Raw genomic sequence first — 20,892 nt, 5'->3', positions numbered from 1 at the left:
CCACCAGGGCAAGTTGCACCATACCTTATGGTTCAGGGAGTTCACTATTATACATTAGGAGGTATTCTGCTCTCCTTTCATCCAGACTGTTCTACTAACTTTTGGACATATAGAAACGTTCCCCAAATCTTATTGCAGAAATATATGTGCAAAAGTTAGCAGGAGCACTCACACGTGCAACAATACGATTTTTATGGAGCTTGTTCGACAAGAGATGTGCCTGTATACGTCATTTCAAGAGGTCTTTGCAGTACTCTTGGAGACTACTAGTTTACGCAGAGAAACAAGACCTTATTCCCACATCTCCAGAGCTAAGCGCTAACTGTACAAACCTTTCTTTTGCCCTGACTAGTTTAAGTGTTGATAATGTCCATTTTAGTGCCTGCAACTATCTGTGTGCAGAGAAGCCAGCTGACCTTACATAAAATGGCTGCTGCTGTAAACTAAACATTTTAAAGATGTTTAGACACATCCATATATATAATACATAGGTATATAAAATATGATGTGCATATATATCTATATATCTATCTTTGTGTTATCTAATTGCTCTCACTGTCAAGAATATGGGGTTAGTTTTCCTTCCCTTCCTGACAAAATGTTAGTTCTCCTCTCATGAAAAACATGAGTCTACACAACCTGACTGCAATGGTCTTCTTGCAAACAGAAAAATAAAAACATTTGAAAAATTCAAGCTTTCAATTTATACTTTTAACTAGCATTTAAAAAAAAAAAAAAAAGTGACTTTATTGATCAAAAAAGAAAGCTTCAAGCAACTAACTCTGTGCAGAGTGGCCTGTTGTGTAATAAAATGTAGTAAAATTAGAAATGCAAAAGTTACCATTAGAATCTGAGAAAAATTACCACATATGCACACACAAAAGAAATCTATACGCTTTTATTGTGAAAAAGAAATCTGTGGGAATATAAAGGACAGGCAGTAAAGAAATAAGAATTATAGTGGAATACAAGTCAACCAAGACAATTTTCTACTTATTACATAATAAATCATGAGTGTTTCTGAGATATTCAAAGCCTAGCAACTGAAAAATATATATTAATGAGTAACTTCAAAGGCAGTTTATTTTGATGCTATTGTTACTAAATTCTATTGTGATTTTAAAATCTGTATACCAGCAGGAAATAGGAGCAGGCTCTGATGTAATTTACCTATTTAGAAAAACAGGACACAATAATTACAGTTGCGTATGACTAAACATTAGTTCACCATTTAAGTCACAGCAATACTCTCAGTGCTACAGTCACGCAGTCTTCACTTTTCCTCCCCTTGCTTTTCTGAGGTGCAGACACTTATTGTAATGAGTAGGTACATAGGCTTCCAGGTAATTGTTTTTATTAATATTTCTGATTAAAATTGCAAGGATAAACAAGTAAGGTAAGTTCTCTACTCAGAGCACCTGGGACATTATTTATGTTTTATTATTAAGTTAACTGAAGTACAGAGGGCATAAAACTCTAGCAGCTTCCTCTTGTCCTATATGGTAACTTCATTCTATTGAGTTAAATATAACAACATAAATCTAAAACAATTAAGTGATTGTTAATATAAACGATGCAAGACACTACAGCTGAAGTTGCTCTGTTACAGATCTATTTTTTTTCAGTAGGCTAAGTGATTTAAAAGTTGCAGTTTTCTGGAAATCCTTGGTAAACAGAAACTTCTACATGCAAATTACAACCAACTTAAAGAGATGAATGTTTGCCTTAGGAATTAGGAACTTCTTCTCAAAGCATGGGTCATTACAAGTTCAGCTTTTGAAAGGAACCAGTTAAGAAGAAAGATTTTCTAAGGCTCTTGCATGTTGCAGAATTCTACAGTTAATGCTACTCCATAGAAATAATTACTTATAGAGAAAGAAAATCTGTGGATTTGTTATTTCTTTTCCCTATTATCTTTACAAGTTGTATGTTTCACTGCTTTGCTACCCTCATAGCTTAGTTGTGGCACATGCAGGTACACCCCACCTCTCCTCTTTTTGGTGCAAAATGAATTTCTCTGTGCCCTATGTTTCAGAAGATAAAGAAGTTCAGTGTACTTTGTAGGAGTTACTGACATTATTCCTCCCCTTCCTCTGAAAATTTTCTGAAAGAGAGTAAATCAACTTATTTCAGAGACCTTCTATTCTTTCTTGATAGTGTTGTTGCCTCAGTTTCTAAACCTCTCTTTCAATAAAGAAGATGCAAAACCAGGTAGAAGTTATCATCTGAGTTATCTTTTGGTGTGCTTCCCCTTCTCTGGGTATCTTGGATGGAAAGAAATATGCCAGCACCTTATGACAAAACAATTCAACCTCAGCTTGAGTTAAAGTTAGTCTTTAGTATCTCCTTTCTCCTTTTTTAATTATAAAGACATCAGAACTGATGAGGTACAGAAAAAGTTGATGGAAGAGACAGGGGAATTACGTGTAGACAGATTTGGTGATCTCATTCTAAACAACATAGTCATCCAAAACAGCTGATCTGTCACACTCCATCCCCTACTTGGCTTTTGGTTTCCCCTATTGACAGCTTTGACTGAAGAGATGATTATATATCTCACTATAGAAATGAAACCTAGCTAGAAGAATAAACAGAAAGCACCAAATCAATTTTAGTATCAATTTGACATAAGTACCGAGAAGACAGAGAAAATAACCTAAAAACAGAGAAGAGGGCAATGGGAAAAAAAAATGCAGAAAGAAGACAAATTCTAAAAATCTCAAAGTCGGGCATCTGCAGATTTTTATTTTTTTTTATTTTTATTATTAATATTTATTTATTTATTTATTTTGGTTGGTTGTTTTTTTTAGGAACGCATTACAATACAGGTAACCAGTACAGTCATAGCATGGAATATAAAATGTTTAACTAAGGTCTGTTGATTCTACTCCAAACTATCCTCAATCTTTATGGTTTTATTCCTTTGCTTTCAAGCAGAGGCTCTCCTTTCAAGGTTAAAGGGCCTTTCAGGTCATTAGGAAACCTCCTAGCAGTGGATACTGCCACCTGGTGCAAGAAGCGCCTTATTACTCAATTCCTTGACAGCACAAACGTCATTTTTTGTTTCTCATTGAAAGAGCTTTGTCCCTTTTCACATGGACTACCAATAGCTCTGCAGAGGTAAGTCTGCAGTACCCACTGGATTATTTTTTTCCCTTCTTAAAATACTCTGAGAATTTTCAGGGCTTTGGTTCTCAAGAGATTGCTCTTTGCAGGGCTGCTGGGACGAGAGCCCTATGGTACCAGCATGCATCCCTGTAAGTATAAATGAAGTAAGACCCACACAGGCAATTTCTCATAATCCTAACCCTGACATGAACCATGCTTGGGTCAGCATTGCATGCAAGAAGAGTCAGGTCACGATACACAAGTTAAAACAAGGGAGACCAGAAGAAAACTACTCAGAAACTGCATCATTCCAGGAGCACTGTCCTCCAGAGTTGTGGCCTTACAGAGGCCAACACCTCAAAAACAGCTAAAGCAGCTGTGCTACCTTGAAATGCTTCCTCTGAGAAAAGAGAAGCAGTGGCTGTGAAGAAGCAGTATGTCCAGCAGAACAGCACGACTCCCAGTCTGGCTTTGGGGGAGTGCTGTGCTGCTTGGCAGCTTTCAAAATGCATGTTTTGGTCATTGGCTTGTATCACCCCCAATCTGAACACCTTCTGCAGGCCTCCACTGCATCGCCTCCCAGCAGCTGGTGCTCAGCCCACAGCCAGAAAGAGTAACACTAAATTCCTTCTTCTTATGAAGAAAAAATGGGAAGAAAAAAAAAAAAAAAAAAAAAAAGCCATGGCTCAGGCAAATTCTTGCATTTCCCATAACAGAATTAAAACTTTGTAACTTGTCACAACCTTTTGAGACAGTTGAGGAAGAAGAAATTAGATAAGAGCAGAGAAAGAAAAATAGATAAGATAAACAAGGAAATTGTCTGCAGAAAGCAGGAAGAATGAAGAAGTTACCACCATAATTCATGGAACTACCTATTCCTCGTGCTGGTTTTCAGCCCTGTCCCATTTCCCACCCCCTTCCACATACTACACCCCTCCTTGACACACAGTTCTCTAAAGTTTAAAACAGAGAAGCTTAAAAACTCTTTGAAAATGTCTGGTCAGTAAGTAACAGATTATTATTATTATTTTTTTTTTTTTTTAAAGTACACAATACCTGAAAAGGGTTAGTTCCAGTGCTGGCTCCCTACTAGTTAAGTAAAAGGAAGATTCTCTGCAGATCAGGGTTACAGCATGGAGGCTAAAGTCCAGCCACATGTAACACAAGAAATTAAAGTTCATCAGTTTGAGGTATCTCATGTGAACTACTAGTGAATCTCGACTGCCCCTTTGCCTCATGAGATGCATACACACAGAGAACATGAACTGAAAGACAAAATGGAGCCTGTGCCCCTCAAAATCAAAGGGCTGGTAAACACTTGTAAATATTGTATCCCTGTATGTAAAATGACAAATCTCCACAGAATGTGTACCTTCAGACAAAAAAAAAAAGCATTACATTTTCTACTCTTCAAGCAGGAGGTGCCCCATTTATGGTTCTCGGTGACCGTCCCAGTTTTAAAAGGGTGAAGGAGTATGCAACTCTGTAACGTTAAATGTCATCCCATTCCACCAGGCTGAGAAACTTCTGGAAACTCCTTCAGAGAAATGTCACCTAATTTGGCTTGACAACCAACCAAGAGGCCATAACACCATTAGGATTCTGCTCTGTCATCAGGCCACAGGCCCAAAGCCTGATCACATTCCACAGACAGAGGCAAGGAAAATGGCCTCTCTGTAAATGCTTTCCAGCAGATAGCTCCTGGTTGTATGATGCTCCTGGCAGCATCCTTTTTAAGATGCTTTCTGTAAATTTAGACATTCAGGGAATGCAGTGAACTACTCATTACTGTTGCAAACAGATCCACATAAAAATGATAAGCAAAAGGGCAGACAAATTTCAACCTTGCAATTAGTCTGCTTGCTTGTCTTCTAAGGAAGGAAATACAGCCTGGAGTCGTCCAGTATTTGAGCTCTCAAGGGACACAGGGAAACAGGCATTAAATACTGCCTGGGGTCCAAATCACAAGTATGTCTTGGACATTGTTTAACAATTACTCTGTATATATACCTGTAAGAGGTCAAAAAACAAACTCACCAGGTTGCTATTCAATTTCAGTTCTAGGATGACCAGAATGTGGCTAATGCAAGTCCTAAAATAGGAATGTACATTAAAATTTACATATCATATTCATCAAGTGTGTGACTATATCTGGGGCAAAGAAAATAACTACTTAGGAAAAAAATAAATCCTCCCAACTCATTGACTTGCCCAAAGGGAAAGAGGGCTTCAGCATCCCAAACATCAGAAGTCTTATTGTTGATTGCAATGCTAAACTGCGGGGAAAAAAAGCTCTTCAACGAGAAAACCATCTTGTTCTTTTAAAATTCACTCTCCTCAAACAGCCACAGCAGCTTCTGTAACTTGCCTGGCATGACAGGATTTTGGAATTGCTGATCCTGCCACACCTTTAACCAGAGCTGGTTAAGCAGTGGTTCTTCTGCCTCTCCACATGGAAAATCCTGTCAAAAATCAGTCTTCGTTAGGAAAATAAAACACCCTGCACCAACCTCAGGCATTCCCATTCCAGGCTGCCCCAGCTGTGGTGGTGCTGACCTGCAGCTCAGCACCACCACAGCCCTTTCCCTGATGCTCACAGAGATCCCACAGGGCTTCCCACATTGCGTAGGCAGGCCACGAGCCATGGGCAGGCAGGCAGCTGTGTGGGCACACAGTCACAGGACAGGAATGCTGGAGAAAAAGTCCAAGCCCATGGAAAAGGCTAAGACAACAAACCTGGGATTCTCATTACATTCCCTATACAATGCTATTTTTTACTTCAGTTATCTGACATTTCATATTTCAGATTTTCGTATTTCATATTGCATACAAACACATACATTCAAGGGCAAGGATAGGAGACACTTGGCTTGTCCTCCCCCCACTGCTTCCCTCTGAATAAATCCAGCTTTATTACTAGGGAAAAAAATAAAAACCTCCCTTCTCAGATTTAAAAGATTTGTGTAAGCTACAGAACACACCACAATTCTCCTTCGCTACAAAGGAGAATTGGTATGACGGATCAGATCACTCAGTCTCATCCACAGGAACACTGTTGCACAGAAAAAAAAATAAAAAGAAATAATAATAATGCTGTACCTCCAGTTCTGCTATGCCAGGCTCTGGCCAACCTCATGTGTGGTGTGGGCAGGCCATGGGACCCTCCTCCCAGATAAGACCCTGGGCCCAGCCCTTTCCTGCATTTTTGGGTACATAAAACATCAGCATTTCCAGCTCGTTAGCCTCCCTGGTAGGGCATTCTGATTAAATTAGGCAATCGAAAGCATCTTGAAGAGATAAGGTGAGAGAAAACTTGGCTTAGCAAAACACAACAGATAAAGATGCGGACAAAATAGGGAATGCCAAAGCTAACAACGCTAAAACCTCCGGGAACTGTGGCTCTATTGTGAGGAATGTCATTGTTTATTAAGTTAAAGTCTCTCTGCTGTGGTTTCATCCTACACACACAGTCCTGCTGGGTATAACAGGGGGAAACAGATCTCTGTGATGAGAGGCCATTAAACTATTAGGTCTCTACTGTACATCAATGCCATCAATTTAAAGAAGTTTTGCTTCAGTATGGAAATGCTTCTCCCTGTAGATAAATGCAGCCATATTAATGCATTTATTTCTACATTAAATAGGGAAAAAAAAGAAAAAGGAAACTCCACCACTGCGGCCATTCTTCTAGAGCAAGAACAAAAGCTATTCATGTATCAAATGCATACTGGCAACACACTGTTCAGCAGCAGTAAGAACAAACACATCCATTAACCACTAGGACCTTCTAGCTGCCAAGACAGACTGCAAATGTCTCGAAAAGGCAAAGGAGCCCATTGATAACTCACTGAGTACAGAAAGCCCTGAGAAGCAATTGTCCTGCTTTTGCTTGTTGTTCAGCCCAGCTACAAAGTGTGCCAGCCTCTGAATAAGAGCTGTGAAAGCTTGAGAATCACACACACAAAAAGGATTAATTCTGATGGAGCTTGATTTTTTTTTTTCTTTTACAAATGTTGACTTTACCAGGAAAAATTACTGGTTTGGGATGGAAACATACATACATTGCATGCCATGGAGGCAAAACAATGGAATAAACGTATTTTCACATACTTGAATGCACCAATAATCAAACAGCTTTTTAGCCTACTAGACCTGTTTATGTGCAACACAATAAATGCAATCTGGGGGAGAACACATGGGGGACCAACACGCATACAGACACGCACACGACCCCAGGAAATCCACCAGGCATTTGCCCTTCAGAGCTCGTTCTCCAAAGAACAAACCCAGAACACCAATGAGTACTTAAACCTCCTGCTCTTCCATACCCTGAGTAAAGGGCACATTTAGGAAGGACAAGCATGCTTCCCACAACAAGGGAAATCTAGAAACAAAGTAAAAGTCATGGTGGACTTCAGTAATTCCTGAAAGCAGCTGCTTTCATGGTCACTCTAGAATTAATAGCTTACAACAAAACCCATATATTCCTCCTCTTAGTATGATGCAAGTCATAGTATGCTAGACAGAATTACATTTATTAAAGCCATCATTCTTCTCGTGCTCAGGGAGCAATCTCACACTAATATTGCTAGCATATCTGGCTTGCTTTAGAAAAAGAATGGGTGTTCATAATTTAGCAATAACTGCTTATAAGAATTGGTAGGAAAGAAGAGGGAGAAGAAACCAACATGATATCAAGCTTATGGAATGAGAATGGTGACAGCAATAGCAAAGTAAATGGAGCGAGGTAAGAGGCCACATTCCCAAACTTTAAAGGAGAAACTGAGGGAGATGGAAGGGCAAAAGGCCAGTGTGTGAATATGTCATGCATGTGGCGGATAAGGGAAATGGACAGAGTCAAACACTAAATGGACACTGCAAAAGCTAGACAGGGATGTGTCCTCTGTATCCCTGGTACAGCAGCTCTGCGCGATGGGGATACACATGCTGAGAACAGACTACTGTGAGCAGCTGCACGCGTTTTCCACACTTAGCATCTGCTATTGCTGCTGTAAGAGCCAGTCTGACCCAAGAGGGCATTTATCGTTGGAGTTACAGATGGACAGTTGCAATGCATGGAATCTTGCACCTCTCTCTTATACCTGCAAAACTGAGAAAAACATGGAAGAGGTACCCCAAAATAGGAACTGAAAAAGAACGAAGTGCTAGAGCAAGTTTATGCAGTAGAGGAAGGGCCACTGAAAGGGAAAGATAACCACAACACCAATCTGAGAGGTTCAAATGGAGGGAAGCAACTCAAAGTTGTTACTGCTTTGTTAATACTTCTGTAACCACAAAGGCTTAGAATACAACCACGCAGCATGTAAATGCTACCAAACACAGCCAGAGCATCCCGCTGGACAGCCTCAGAATATGGAGCACACAGCAGTGGTGCTATCTCACACATTTAACACAGGCCGGTCACAGATGAGAGAGCTTCCTACCTCCCACATAACAAGATTAAAGCTTTCTAGCAAGCCCTCTAGGTTAAAACAGCCTGCATTACCCAAATCCTTAAGGAGCTGGCTTCAGGTAATCAGGCCTTGCCAAAACTCCAGACAGAAGGAAGAGAAATTCGGCCTTTCAAACAAAACCACACTCCTTCAGCATAGGGGAAGCGGCATGGAAATTCTGCAGGCCTGGGGAGAGTGGTAACATCTGAAGGAAGGAACAACTCCGTTTCATGAGAGATCATTAAAGCCTGAACAAGGGAGAGGATGAAAATCCAGCAAAAACCTTTGCTGTAAGGAGATTGCGTTAGACTTGAGAGCTGGAAGAAGTTGGTTTATTTGGATGTTATGGCTGCCTGTCACTGCAATGAGGTGGAACCTATGTGACCTGCAAGGTCAAAAAATACCAACACTTCTGAGAGAGACCACCCTGCTGAGAGAAGAAGGGATTTCATGGTTTGACCCCATCCTGGTATGTAATTTTTAGTGTTTTTTTTTTTAAATCAACTTGTGAGAGAATATAGCCTACTGAGAAGCATTAAATACAAGACACGGAAAAAGCTATCATCACAAAGAATTTCCCAAGAACCCTCAGGGAATTGCCCAGACCACAACAGCCAGAAAACACACTTCTACATGCATTTGGAAAGAGTAATTAGTATAATGAACAAATGAATTATGCAAACTAATGAAGGAACTAGGCAATTTAAATCATGGTCCATTCATTCGCTCCTTTTTCAGAGAAGGATGAAGGAAACTTACATGGCATATTAAACAGCTAGCTCTTGAATTACAAAGTACACTGTGCCAAAATCATTGCTAATGGAGAGTTTTCAGACATGAGAAAGCAGACAAAGTGAATGTACTGAAGACGGCTAATGATACTGTGTTGTGTATGTATTAAGAGAGAAAAAAAAAATGCTGTAAATCCACTGTGATGGATGTCTGGATGCCAGAAGAGTAACTCCATACTCCAATGATATTTCAGACTTCCATCCCATTGTACTCTCCAATCCAGAAGGACAGCCTTTGTCTGACAGCAGCTGACAAAGAAAAAGCAATCAGATTAAGAGGCTTTTATAATTCATAGAATTGGAACTGACACTTAATAGTGATACTCTGCTTCATTGTGCCAAGACTACAGTCCTTCCTTCTTTACAAAAAAGGGTGGGAGGTGTTAGATAGAGGAGGAAGTCCCATTCCCCAAGCTGTTTCCACCAACACCTGCCTGGAAGTCTCTATGTCTGCACTGCGATTACAGGAAAAGACACAGACACCTTCAGAAGCACTGATTCCCCTTCTAGAAAAAGGGACACTAGATGGTGCTACATCTGTACTTGCATCATTATGGTCTCAGATGAATGGCAGCTGGGAGAAAAAAGTTAAAAGGATATGCAACTGGGACAAGATAGGTGTTTCATACATGTAGTAGATTGCCACTTCCATGCCATACAGTGCTGTCCTACTGTCTACCAGCCTCAATATCTGAGACCACTTCTGCCCACTTACCTGTAAACACCTCACAAGTGATAGCAGTAGAAGCCCCTTAATTTAGCCTATATTGAACATCTCACTTAAATTGTGATAACAAAAACAATAAAGTAATTCCTTTATTTATATATTATAGTATATATTTTTTTAATATACTACATCTATTGCACATAGCAGATACTGAATTCATTTTACAGGTTTAATACTATTACTATTTAGAAACTAAGTGATCCACAATTAACTTTTTGGGGGATAACACCTATTAAAACATTTCCAAATTTTTATTTTATTTTTTTAAATAAATCAGTTTACCTATTTCATTTGCCTCTCTATGCTTAAGTTAGCACACATTCAGAAATGTGTACTTGTGTAGCAGTAACACTTCATTTACGGTGACTACATGCTTTGGATTCTTTTACTATCATTAAATTTGGTGGGAAAGAAGTAGCCTTTTCAGGGTGCTGCCCCCAACCAGTTTCAACACTGGCTTAAGTACTTTACCTCTCACTTTTTTTTTTTTTTTCTTTTTTTTTTTCTCAGCTTGGCCTGCTCTCATACAGCTCATTCCCTTGGCTATGGCACTGCAACTGCTTCTAGGCCCCATAGTAAAAGAGATCAAGCATGACCCAGCTAAAAAGTAACCCTTGGGTCCTGTCCTCCACAAAAGCAGGGGAGGGACCCAGACCTGTTGTCTAATAAGTATCTGAAGTTGCAGTCCCACAGAAATCTGCACACACATGCCTAGCACAACCAGAAAGCCTGAGGCACCTGCAGCTCCGAGGGCCCCGGCAGGGAAGGCCACACCGCTGACAGGGAACACTGAGCCTCCTGTCTACTGCCAACAAGCAGAACAGATGTGAAGAAAGCAACAAGAATTTAAAATTCTTTGAGCACCAATGGCGTCCTTGAAAATTCAAAAGCAAAATGTGTATCATGGAGTTTGTTCCTAGGCTTAAATTATGTCCCAGTCAACCCCAATTTCACTGCCATTCACCGGTCACGTTTCAGAAGGCATCACCACAAGGCACTGTGACTCAGTTCCCCAGGATTTTCTTGCCATTCTTTGCAAGAACTTTTGCAGATGTTTTTTTACAATAGGATCTAGGTGTTAACCTTAAAAGAAAATAGATTACGCCGATTATTGTATTTAAAGGTGTCTGCTCTAGGCCGAGTCAATGCTCAGCATCAGAAGGAAAATTACAGTATGTGCAGACTTGATAGGAGCAATTTCTTCCCCATTGGAGAATGTAAGTGTAAATAGCACTGATCTGTCAGTCAGGCCTACACTAAGAGTTCACATTAAAGCCTCTGACATTCCTTCCTCTGCTTGTTTCAAGTCTATATATGCTCTGGATAAAAACATGTACAACTAACCAAGGAGAGATTTTACAGAGAAAGTAAGAGACCAATTTCCAACTCTCAGTCTTCATCCTTTGGCACCTTTACAAACTACAGCAAAGAGCTGAAATTCAGGAAAAACAGAAAAGAAAAAAAAAAAAAAAAAACCAACAACAAACCACACCTATTTCTACTGCAAGTCCTACCATCTTTCCTCCAGGTCACAGCCAGTACAAATTTACTGCTGCAGAACAGTTAATCCATAAAAGCATTACATGATCAAACAGTAAACCACACTTGGCTGATAATTAAAAAAGAAGAGATTCAGAATGTGCATCATGCTTGAAAGAGTGTGAGGTAGGGCGACATGTGCTGACCTCAATTTAATAAAAACTACTTAAAAAAATAAGAAATTAGGACAGAATTGGAGGTGGACAGGACACAGCCAACAAAACTTGCAAGAAAGATACTTCTACAAGGAACCTGGAAAACAGTGTAGGTTTTTCTGGTCTACCTACCAAGCAAATATCTGGAAGGCAGAAAAATAAATAAATAAAATAAATATAACGAATAACCAGGGATGGGGAGCTAGTTTTGGATAACAAACCATTTCTTTCATCTAGAAGCATACCCAACTGAATGTAATGTCAGTGTAAAATTTGCTGCTTCTCTTCTCAGTGCAAAAAGCCTTGAATTTTCCCAATGGCTGCAAACTCCCCAAACCCTGTCTCACTTGGCTTCCAACTGCGCACTGAAGCAGCTGTGTTTGGTAAGCAGCTCCTGACTTCAGTGGCATTGGATTGCTTTTTTCCTCCCCCAACAGCATGCTGCATGTGTGCTACCAAAAAAAAAAAAAAAAAAAAAACCTACAATGGTGTTTTAAAGAGAATGAAAATAAAAAGGGTTATAATGGCAAGGGTAAAAGACTCAAGAGGGTAGGCTAACTGCAAAAAGCAATCTTCCCTAGGAATGAAGCAGGTTGAGCACAAGCAGCTATTACAGCCAAATTACTAGTTTGTCATTTTAACTTGTGGACTACTCTGTCATGAATTTCACCTGCAATACCTAAATAGGCACTGCAAGCCTCTTTTTCTATCCACAGCAGTGCTTTCTGCACTGTTCTGTACATTCTTATTGTTAGGCCCATCACCTCAAGCAGTAATTGCCATTTCCTCACACATTCCCCTCTGTGTGGCATGTGCATGCATGCCTTCACTTCTTCCACATACCAAGATGTAAGGTACAGAGATATGCGGAGCATCACTCCCCTTTACCTTTTGTTCCAGAATATCAACCCTTAACAACTACACAGCACTCAGGCTGAGCTTAACGTAAGACATACTACAAATATCTGTTGATGGTTACCATTAGCTAGTTCTCCGACCTACGGACAATTCTAGAAATGGATGGAAGTAACTTGGGAAAAAGCTATCTGGCAGCCAACTGGACGAGTCCTGCCCTTCTTTTTATCTTTTTTCTCAGTCCTCTCATTTCTCCCTCCTGAAATTCAGCTGACTACTCAAACTTTCCCAAAAGACCTTGGAACTGACAAGGTCACTTTAAGCTAAAGAAGCTCAGTCCAGCCAAAAAACATGCATTTGGAATGGAAACTGCTTGTCATTTATTTCATGGCCATATCCATGACTGAACTGAGTTACAGTGATTATTCAAACACTAAAGAATTGGGTCAACTGACCACATAACTACGAACTGAACTCTGTTTAAAATATCGTATTTAAGCACACTTTCCATCTATTTGTATGAACTCTATGACAAAAAAGTACTTCATCTTTCAGACAGGCATACAAAAGAAGCTGTTCTTTATACATAAACTTCCACGGTTCCAGAACTAACGTGACAAAAACCAGAATGGTTTGGAAAAGCAAAAAGACATACAGTCAAAACACGAGATGCTTCATATCATTTCTTCCATTCCCTTCTCCCACAAAGAAGTTCTCACATCAACATAAAAATCTCAATTATGTTAAACATAATTTTAAGCTGCAGTATTTTCTTCCCCTCATTCCTAACTCTCAGTTGGTTTACTTTCCAAGCAAGCTCCAAATGTTCAACTACTTAAGCCTGTAAGTACAGTATCTTAGTTTCAAAACTGCCATCAATCAAGCCTCTTTGCAAGAATCCTAATCTTTACAAAGAGTTTTCAGCAAAAAAAAAAAAAAGAAATCATGTTCTTGTGAAATCACTTACTGAACAAGAAAAAAAGCACGGAACAACAGCAGCAGCACTAGCCATGGGCCAGATACCTCATAATGTTTTAAGAACAGAAGCTTAACTCTATGTTAACTTCTCACGATAAAAGATCTGACTGCTTACCAGTAATGGTGCAGGCATCTCTGTACTCTCTGCAGTCTGGCACATCATCTTCCGCTGCTTCACTTACATAGTGCTCTTCATGAATGCCTGTGTCACAGGCTTGGACTGCATGGTTCGACAGCTCCGAAGGAGGCACAGTGGCGGCCAAAGTGCAGTCGTGCAAAGCTGTGGCGTCCAGCTTGGCAGGTTTCAGAGGGTTGTACAAACTGCCATCAGGGGGACCAGCACTGGAGACTGGGTCTGGCTGGCAAAAACAGAACTCTTTCTCTTTGCTAGAGCTGGCTTCAAGAAGTCTGTAAAACACAAAAGGAACAAATGCTTAATTCAAGCCATTCCAAACAGCATAAATCAGAATAATTTTCTTTTCCCTAAGCATTAATCTAACCTGAAAAATTCAGCAAAACTAAAAGTCAAATACTGTACATACATGTAGAGCAGCTGCCTATTTTTGCAGCTTGCAGAGTTGCGTCAAGTAGAAAAGCACTATTCCTTGTATAGTGTTATTTACCAATGGCTGTTTACACAGACAGGTTTTTGCCTCACCTAACTTGGAGTAAGCATGGTCCATCCATATCGGCTCGTTCACCAACTTACTTTCTCACATTTCTGCCAAGGGAGAGCTCTGTGTAGGCCAGGGCAGCTTGCTACGGGAGCCACACTATGCAGACAGACCACCCATCACTGGTTGTTCTACCGATACTTTAGGAACGTCATCATTTGAAATTGGTTGATACCAAACAATACAGGAATGATTGGGATCTTGTACTGATCGACCTACAGGGCTCATCCTCTCCACTGAGCCACCCTGTACAGCTTAGCCTTTCATTGCTTTACCTTTCCACAAGGCTCACTTCACCAAACCTTTTGTGCAAGGGGCTAATGGTACCACAGTAATCCATAGTATGATACTGCTTTTGGCTATGAGCAGCATAAGAAAAGATGCAAATGTGTATTACTGCTAGGGAAAGAGGCTGCAATCATGGGATTGCTGAAAACCAAGCTTGGGAAAAGACTTGCAGGACAGGAAAAAAAGATTTTATATATGCAGTAGTTGCAAGGCAGAAGTAGCATCATAGGAACAGGCTACACAAGAATACCTAGACTGCACTGGAAAGGAAGAGAACAAGCCAGCAATGTGACACAAATGCACTGGTCTGCAAGTAAAAGGTGCAGATGCAACCCAATACAAAGGTGCAGCAACATAACACACTTTGGTGGTTCACTGAGAAGCAGAAATAAAACAGCTGTCTGGAGAATCCTATGAAGGTGGTTTTCTTTCATCTCCAGGAACATATGCAGATAATTTTATCTTTCTGTTCGAGTTATGCTGAGGAGCCTGGCATCTTATTTTCTGGAATTTCCAGTAAGCAATGTTATTGCTTCACCAAGGCATTTATGACTATTTCTAGAAACTCACTGCAAGACTGAAGCATCTATAAACTGTCACGCTAAAGATTATGCATTCCTTACAGATTATGCATTCCCACTTCTGTGGGTAAATCACAGGGAAATCCTGCAATAAAGTAACATCACTGTACCAACTTTCATACCACCTTTTCTCAGAATTTTTCTCCCCTCCTTTCACTGCAGACTTAAGAACAAAACAAAATTCTCCCCCCCCTCAAAGGGTCTCGATGATGACTCATCCACACTGAAATCAGAATACCACAACTGGAAAAAGTATAGGTAATATTAACTCTGGAAAAAAACAAAACCTTATGCACAAAGTGACATTTCATTACATTTTCCTCAATTACATACATTTGTATTTCTGCATAGCATTACATAACCTGAAAATAGTTCTCAAACTCAAGAGGCTTGAAACCTGTATTTTTTAATCATCATAATAGCTACAGGAAAAGATTAAATCATATGATAAGTTTATGATCACACACACTCATACAAATGGTGCACTCCTGCGGCTGCTGCAGGAAGAGAAAGTTTCACTCAAATGCTTTAACAAAGTCTTCTGGTTCCCCTGCAGAGCATCCATTATTCCTGCACTGTCAGAGGACAGACTGGGAAGAACAATGGGGTCACTTGTATTAATTATTGTTAAAACAGTCCTCTTTCAAGTGGCTCCTTAGGAATAAGAAGAGAGATTACTGGTATTAGAAATTAGTTGTTTCAATGAAGCTGGAATTAAATTGCAAAGCTTCGTTTTCCCACCAGCTTAAACTGTAAGGGAGAAAACATAGGGGACGTGCAGGGACTGAATGATTAAAAGGGCTCCATTTTGTCATAGCTGCTACCACACACCTGCAATTCACATTTGTTTTGGGAAACTGTTAGATAAGTCTCTTGTTGTGAGCAAGGACATGGCTTGGAGTAGCTAACAAAATATTAACAGGAGTCTTCCTACGTATCTTGCCCTTTTCTCCCCTCTTTGCCAAGCCCTGCCTTGGCAACTGCAGGAAGATAATAACATCAAAAACATTACCAAATGGAACAACACTGATAAACTGCAGTGTATTTTGTCTACAAGAAGTCTGCAAGATCTCACATTCCCAAAATTGACTTGAAACTTCTCTGGACACACACAGCCATCCAGCGTCTGACACACCAGATCATCCCTACTCATTTACCATGTTATCTCCCACATGCTCCTGACCAAACCCACCTTTGGCCAGCCCATAACATTGCAGGTTGCCTTCGAAGTTTGTGTCGAAAGAGATTTACCTTGTTGTTTGGACTGGATCTATAAAATCCATAGAAGCACTGTTTGCACGGCCTCTCCTGCAGGGCAAATCTTAGCCCCTGGGCCAGGGCACACACTTCCCCTCACCTTTAAAGTTTCATCTATATATTTTTATTTTTTTCAATCAAGAAAAGAAAAGCTACAGCCAAGCAGTATTTACCAGATTCATCCATGAAAGGAAACAGGCGTTGCAGACAGTAAACCCATTAAATATGAAAAATTAATATTTTGAATGTCTCACAAGCATATACAGTGATCATAACCAGAAGACCATAAAATGGTTGTTGCAGTGCTTCCTATTTACTTCTTTTAAGAGCCAAACCAATGCACAATTTACTAGCCAAATTATGAGTTTTCTCATTGAAAATACCCTGCATTTAACTCTTTCTACTTGTACGTCAACAGCAGCCAACAGCATTTGTGTGTACATACAGGATTTAAACAACTTTTCTACTCTACCTAGTAGAACATAATTCAGCTTTTGCCTCAGCAGCTGCATTGCACCATTCCTGCCAGTCTAAGTACAATGACTGTTTGGGGTCAATAAACAGAGCCAGGTCTTAAGAAATATTTAATCTGAGATGTTTGAACTTATTTCTGCACTGTAAACCTGTTTGGAGAAAGACCCTAATTCTGCGAAGTTTATCACTGAAATGTTTTCAACCAGGTCATTTTACTCTGCAAAACATCTGACTTGCAAGCTTTTCATTAAGGGCACATTCAAAACTTGCCTTTAAAAGAGGAACGACAAAGCATAAAGACTTGTTCCTGCACACCTCCTTTATACCCAGACACTGGCTTAACCCAATAAATGCTTCAAATCCACATGGCTAGCTGTATGAAAAGCTTGAATTCTATTATACCAAATGCCAACATCTGCTAGTAATACGTCTACAGAACAGGTTGGGTACACAACAGGCAGGGCAATGAAAACGTAACCAAAAAGTACACAGGGTACTCTGACTGCAGCGTACCTGTGGTAGTGTAGATTACAGAAACCAAACCCAAACTGAGCTGGGGTTAGCCTGCACTGCACTCCAGATTAAAAAAATAAATAAAAATAAAAGAAGTTATCCAGCTCTAACTACTAGTGTACATCAGAGAAAAGCTAAGCTTGGAGGTTCTGAGGTAAATTAAAAACCAGTTCTCCACACCAGTCAGCAATTTCTGGGTTCTGGCCATTAGAAAAAAAATCTTTGTTCATTTGCGGAATGTTTTATGGGGAGGTGGTTGAGTTTCGTACACTGGTATTTCCTAAAGATACAAATAAAATAAGCTATTTGCCGTTCCAGAGTCATTTGACATTGATATTCCAGTAGCCAGGATTAAACACAACCCAACTCTGAATCTAATGATGCAGATGAGTTAACATGGTCCTTCGTCCTCCCCTAAAAGCCATAAAAGAGACGAAGTAACTCACTAAGGGCCTACAAAAGACCAGCAGTGCCAGCTCTACAGTACTTGTAACACGGCCCCATTAGGCCCGTTACCATCTCGGACCGCAGCAGCAGCGCCCCGCTGTACTCGCCAAAGGGCAGGAACTCCTACAAACAACACGCTCGCCAAGAGCCACCGGCTGCACCCTGGGGTGGTTATCAGATAACTAAGCATTGTTCAAAGTTTATCTATATCAAATTTTATGCATCAGATAATCCCTTTAATCGGTAGTGTAAAATGGCAGCTCAATCAAACAGCTGCAAATTTAAAGGAATGCTTCCTTAATAAGGGGGGAAAAGTCTCTTTCTAGTCCTTCTGACTAAAGTCTTCCTCTCCCAGCAGGTCATCCTTGTGCTGTGCGGACTCATGCTTTACTTACGTTAGTTGGTTCAGCACCATGGTTTTGTAGCAAACCCATTTACTGGTTTCTCAAAACAACTCCGGTCCACTTTTGGTGCACAATTCCCTTTTAAAAGAGAGAACCTGAGCCCTCTGCTATGGGGTGTGCTTCAAATGCAGCCTGCTGCCGAACAGGGACATGATGAGACTTCAAATAACCTTATGGGCTGCATCACTGCAAGGTCATCTGACATGACACCATTTCTGTCCTTCAGAAAGCTTCAAACTGCACAGGTAGTGGGGACATCCAGCATGCAGTGCCAAGCTAAATGTAATCTGAACTAATCCACCCAAATCAACAATGCAGATCTGGGAAACCTCAGTGCCAACAACTTTGATCTACTCACCCGTCCCTACTGACCAAAGTATTTGTTAATTTAGACAGAGCCTCTGGGTACCAGGGGATTGAGGGAGTTTTCCACCCTCAGCATCTATAGGATCAGAGCTCTGTAGCTCCCAGCATTCTTATTTATTAAGTCTGACGGTTAAATACTTCAGAAGGTTTCAGGATGTGCAAATGTCTCCCTTTTATGTTCTTGCAAGAGTCCCACCAGAAAGGTTCTTCCCTATGTTGTACAATACTTTGTAAATTCACTAAACAACTCTTTTACCAAGTCTGCTAGGTTTTACATAGTTCTTTAAGAACAACTGTCAGGCTTCTTATTTACATAAAAAAATCACTTCAGATGCAAATACCCCATCTAGACACTGGAGAGAACCAAAGCCCATTTTTATCTGCCCAGTCTGTGAAACAGATTAACATGCTGGCCTGTCCCCCAGGAATTCAGATTATAGTCCTCAATCTGCATTTTGGAAAATAATCACTGAATTGACCAAATCAACTTAGTAAGACTTGATACCAGCATGCGACTTGCTCATTTCTTTGAAATTCACATCTTGTATCTACAAAAGTTTTTGTTTGTTTGTTTGTTTGTTTAATTAAAAAAAAAAAAAGTTCTTCACTAAGTGAGTGGATGGGCTCAAAAATCAGTGAAAATGTTTACACCAATTTCAATACACTTTGTCAGACCAGAAGGAAACTACCACTTGCAATAGATCTGGATTTAAGACATATATGGACTCACTTTAACTTTTAGGTGAAGACTGAATTCGATCCCAAATAATTTTGAGTTGTTTTAGTCTTGCTTTTCATTATATACCCTCCTGTATAGTAAGAAGGGTTTCTTTTCCACTCAGAAGCTAGCTTTTAAACATGCAGAATGGTGACTGCTCAGTTAAACCTAGCTAGAGGGAGGGATGTAAACAGTCAAAGTGTCATGTCATACATGAGTGACAGAAACTGATAATTTATCATCTGACACCTTACATAAAAATAAGTACTGCATTTCTGATGTTAGAATAGATCCATTATTCTTTTACAGCAAATTCATGGGACAAGCATCTTGGACAACTTTAAGCTACAACCTTATCCAAAGTTTTAAAGCCATTCAAGAACCTTTTAATTAAATATATTTCCTAGATTACCCTGAAGACAATACCGTCTCTTCTCTTAACAGGGTTTTTGCGTCCAGTGACCCCAGGCTTCTTTTTTTTTCTTTTTTTCCCCTCTCTCCTCAGAGAGGAGTTCGGAATCTTTTGGTTTAGCTAAATTCAGTATTTTTCAGCTAAGCATCACCGCCGAGGTTATGTCACTTGTGCTGCTGTGAAGGACCTTCTCAGGGGTATGCCTTCCCAAGGAGAGGCTCTCCCGCCTGTGAAACCATTAAAGAAGGTTTACAAGATGAAGATTTGAAGGCCTTCTAGAATCACTTTTTGTGAAAGCCTCATAACCAGCAAGTTTTAAGCATGTGAAGGCATCCAAAAGGAGAATACCTGATTATCAGCCAGTGGCATGGCAATGTCATTTAGAATTGAAGAAGTCTTGTGTGAAGAAGTCAGCAAAAGCCAGAATATCAGCAGCAATAACCAAAAAGCTGATTAAGTGATAATATAAACATGTAAAGCCTAAAACCGTAACCTCTGTGTCCAAAGCTGCTGTTGTGACCTTGCTTGGCCTCCTTTGACAAGTAAGTCATCAATCAAGACTGAGGCATCGTTTCTCGAAAAGTAACACAAGTCAAAACACCACAAATAAAAACCTCCATAAAGGCAAAATCAAACAACAGCAGCAACAACAAAAGGCACCACTGTTCCCCACAAACCAAAGTTTCTCACCACTAGGTCAGGAGCCCATCAGTCTCTTCCCCTTAGGGCAAGGCAAAGTGGGAGCACACTGCAGGACAAACCCTCACTTTGACCTTCACAGCTGTGAGTGCCCAAGCATGTGCTCATCCAGCTTTCTGTCACACTGCCCTTTCTCTGAAGTTCCTTGAGGCAACAGTGGAGGGCTCTATAAATAGTTCTTCCTTGTGTAAGAATCACATTACACTGGGAGCTCTGTACAGCTCCCTCGCCTTCTATGTAATGCAGGCCACCAAACTTGCCCTTCCTCTTCCCACTCCAACTAGTGAACAAATAAATTGAAAACAGATTAAAAAAATAGCACATCCCCTTTCCTGCAATGCCCCATGCTGCTGGCTGGGAAACCTCTGCTAGACGTACTGTACCTGGCTCAGACAGGGAAAGCTGTCAGACAGTTCAGGTATGGTGGAAGCTATTACACCAGCAGCAAACCAG

General features: G+C 40.3%; 1 protein-coding gene across 1 annotated transcript in view; it reads right to left on the bottom strand.

The window, feature by feature from the left end:
- Positions 1–20,892, bottom strand: part of TRAK1 (trafficking kinesin protein 1) — a 105,162-nt gene that overhangs the window by 70,325 nt on the left and 13,945 nt on the right. Inside the window, exon 2 of the mRNA XM_082754895.1 lies at positions 13,722–14,014. Within this exon, the coding sequence (XP_082611021.1) occupies positions 13,722–14,014 (293 nt within the window). The remainder of the gene's footprint in view (positions 1–13,721; positions 14,015–20,892) is intronic.

Source organism: Aythya marila (genome assembly GCF_965140915.1).
Source record: "Aythya marila genome assembly, chromosome: 2".
Classification (NCBI taxonomy): domain Eukaryota; kingdom Metazoa; phylum Chordata; class Aves; order Anseriformes; family Anatidae; genus Aythya; species Aythya marila.
Note: the sequence above shows the minus strand (reverse complement) of the source record. Positions and strands in the feature narration are given on the sequence as shown.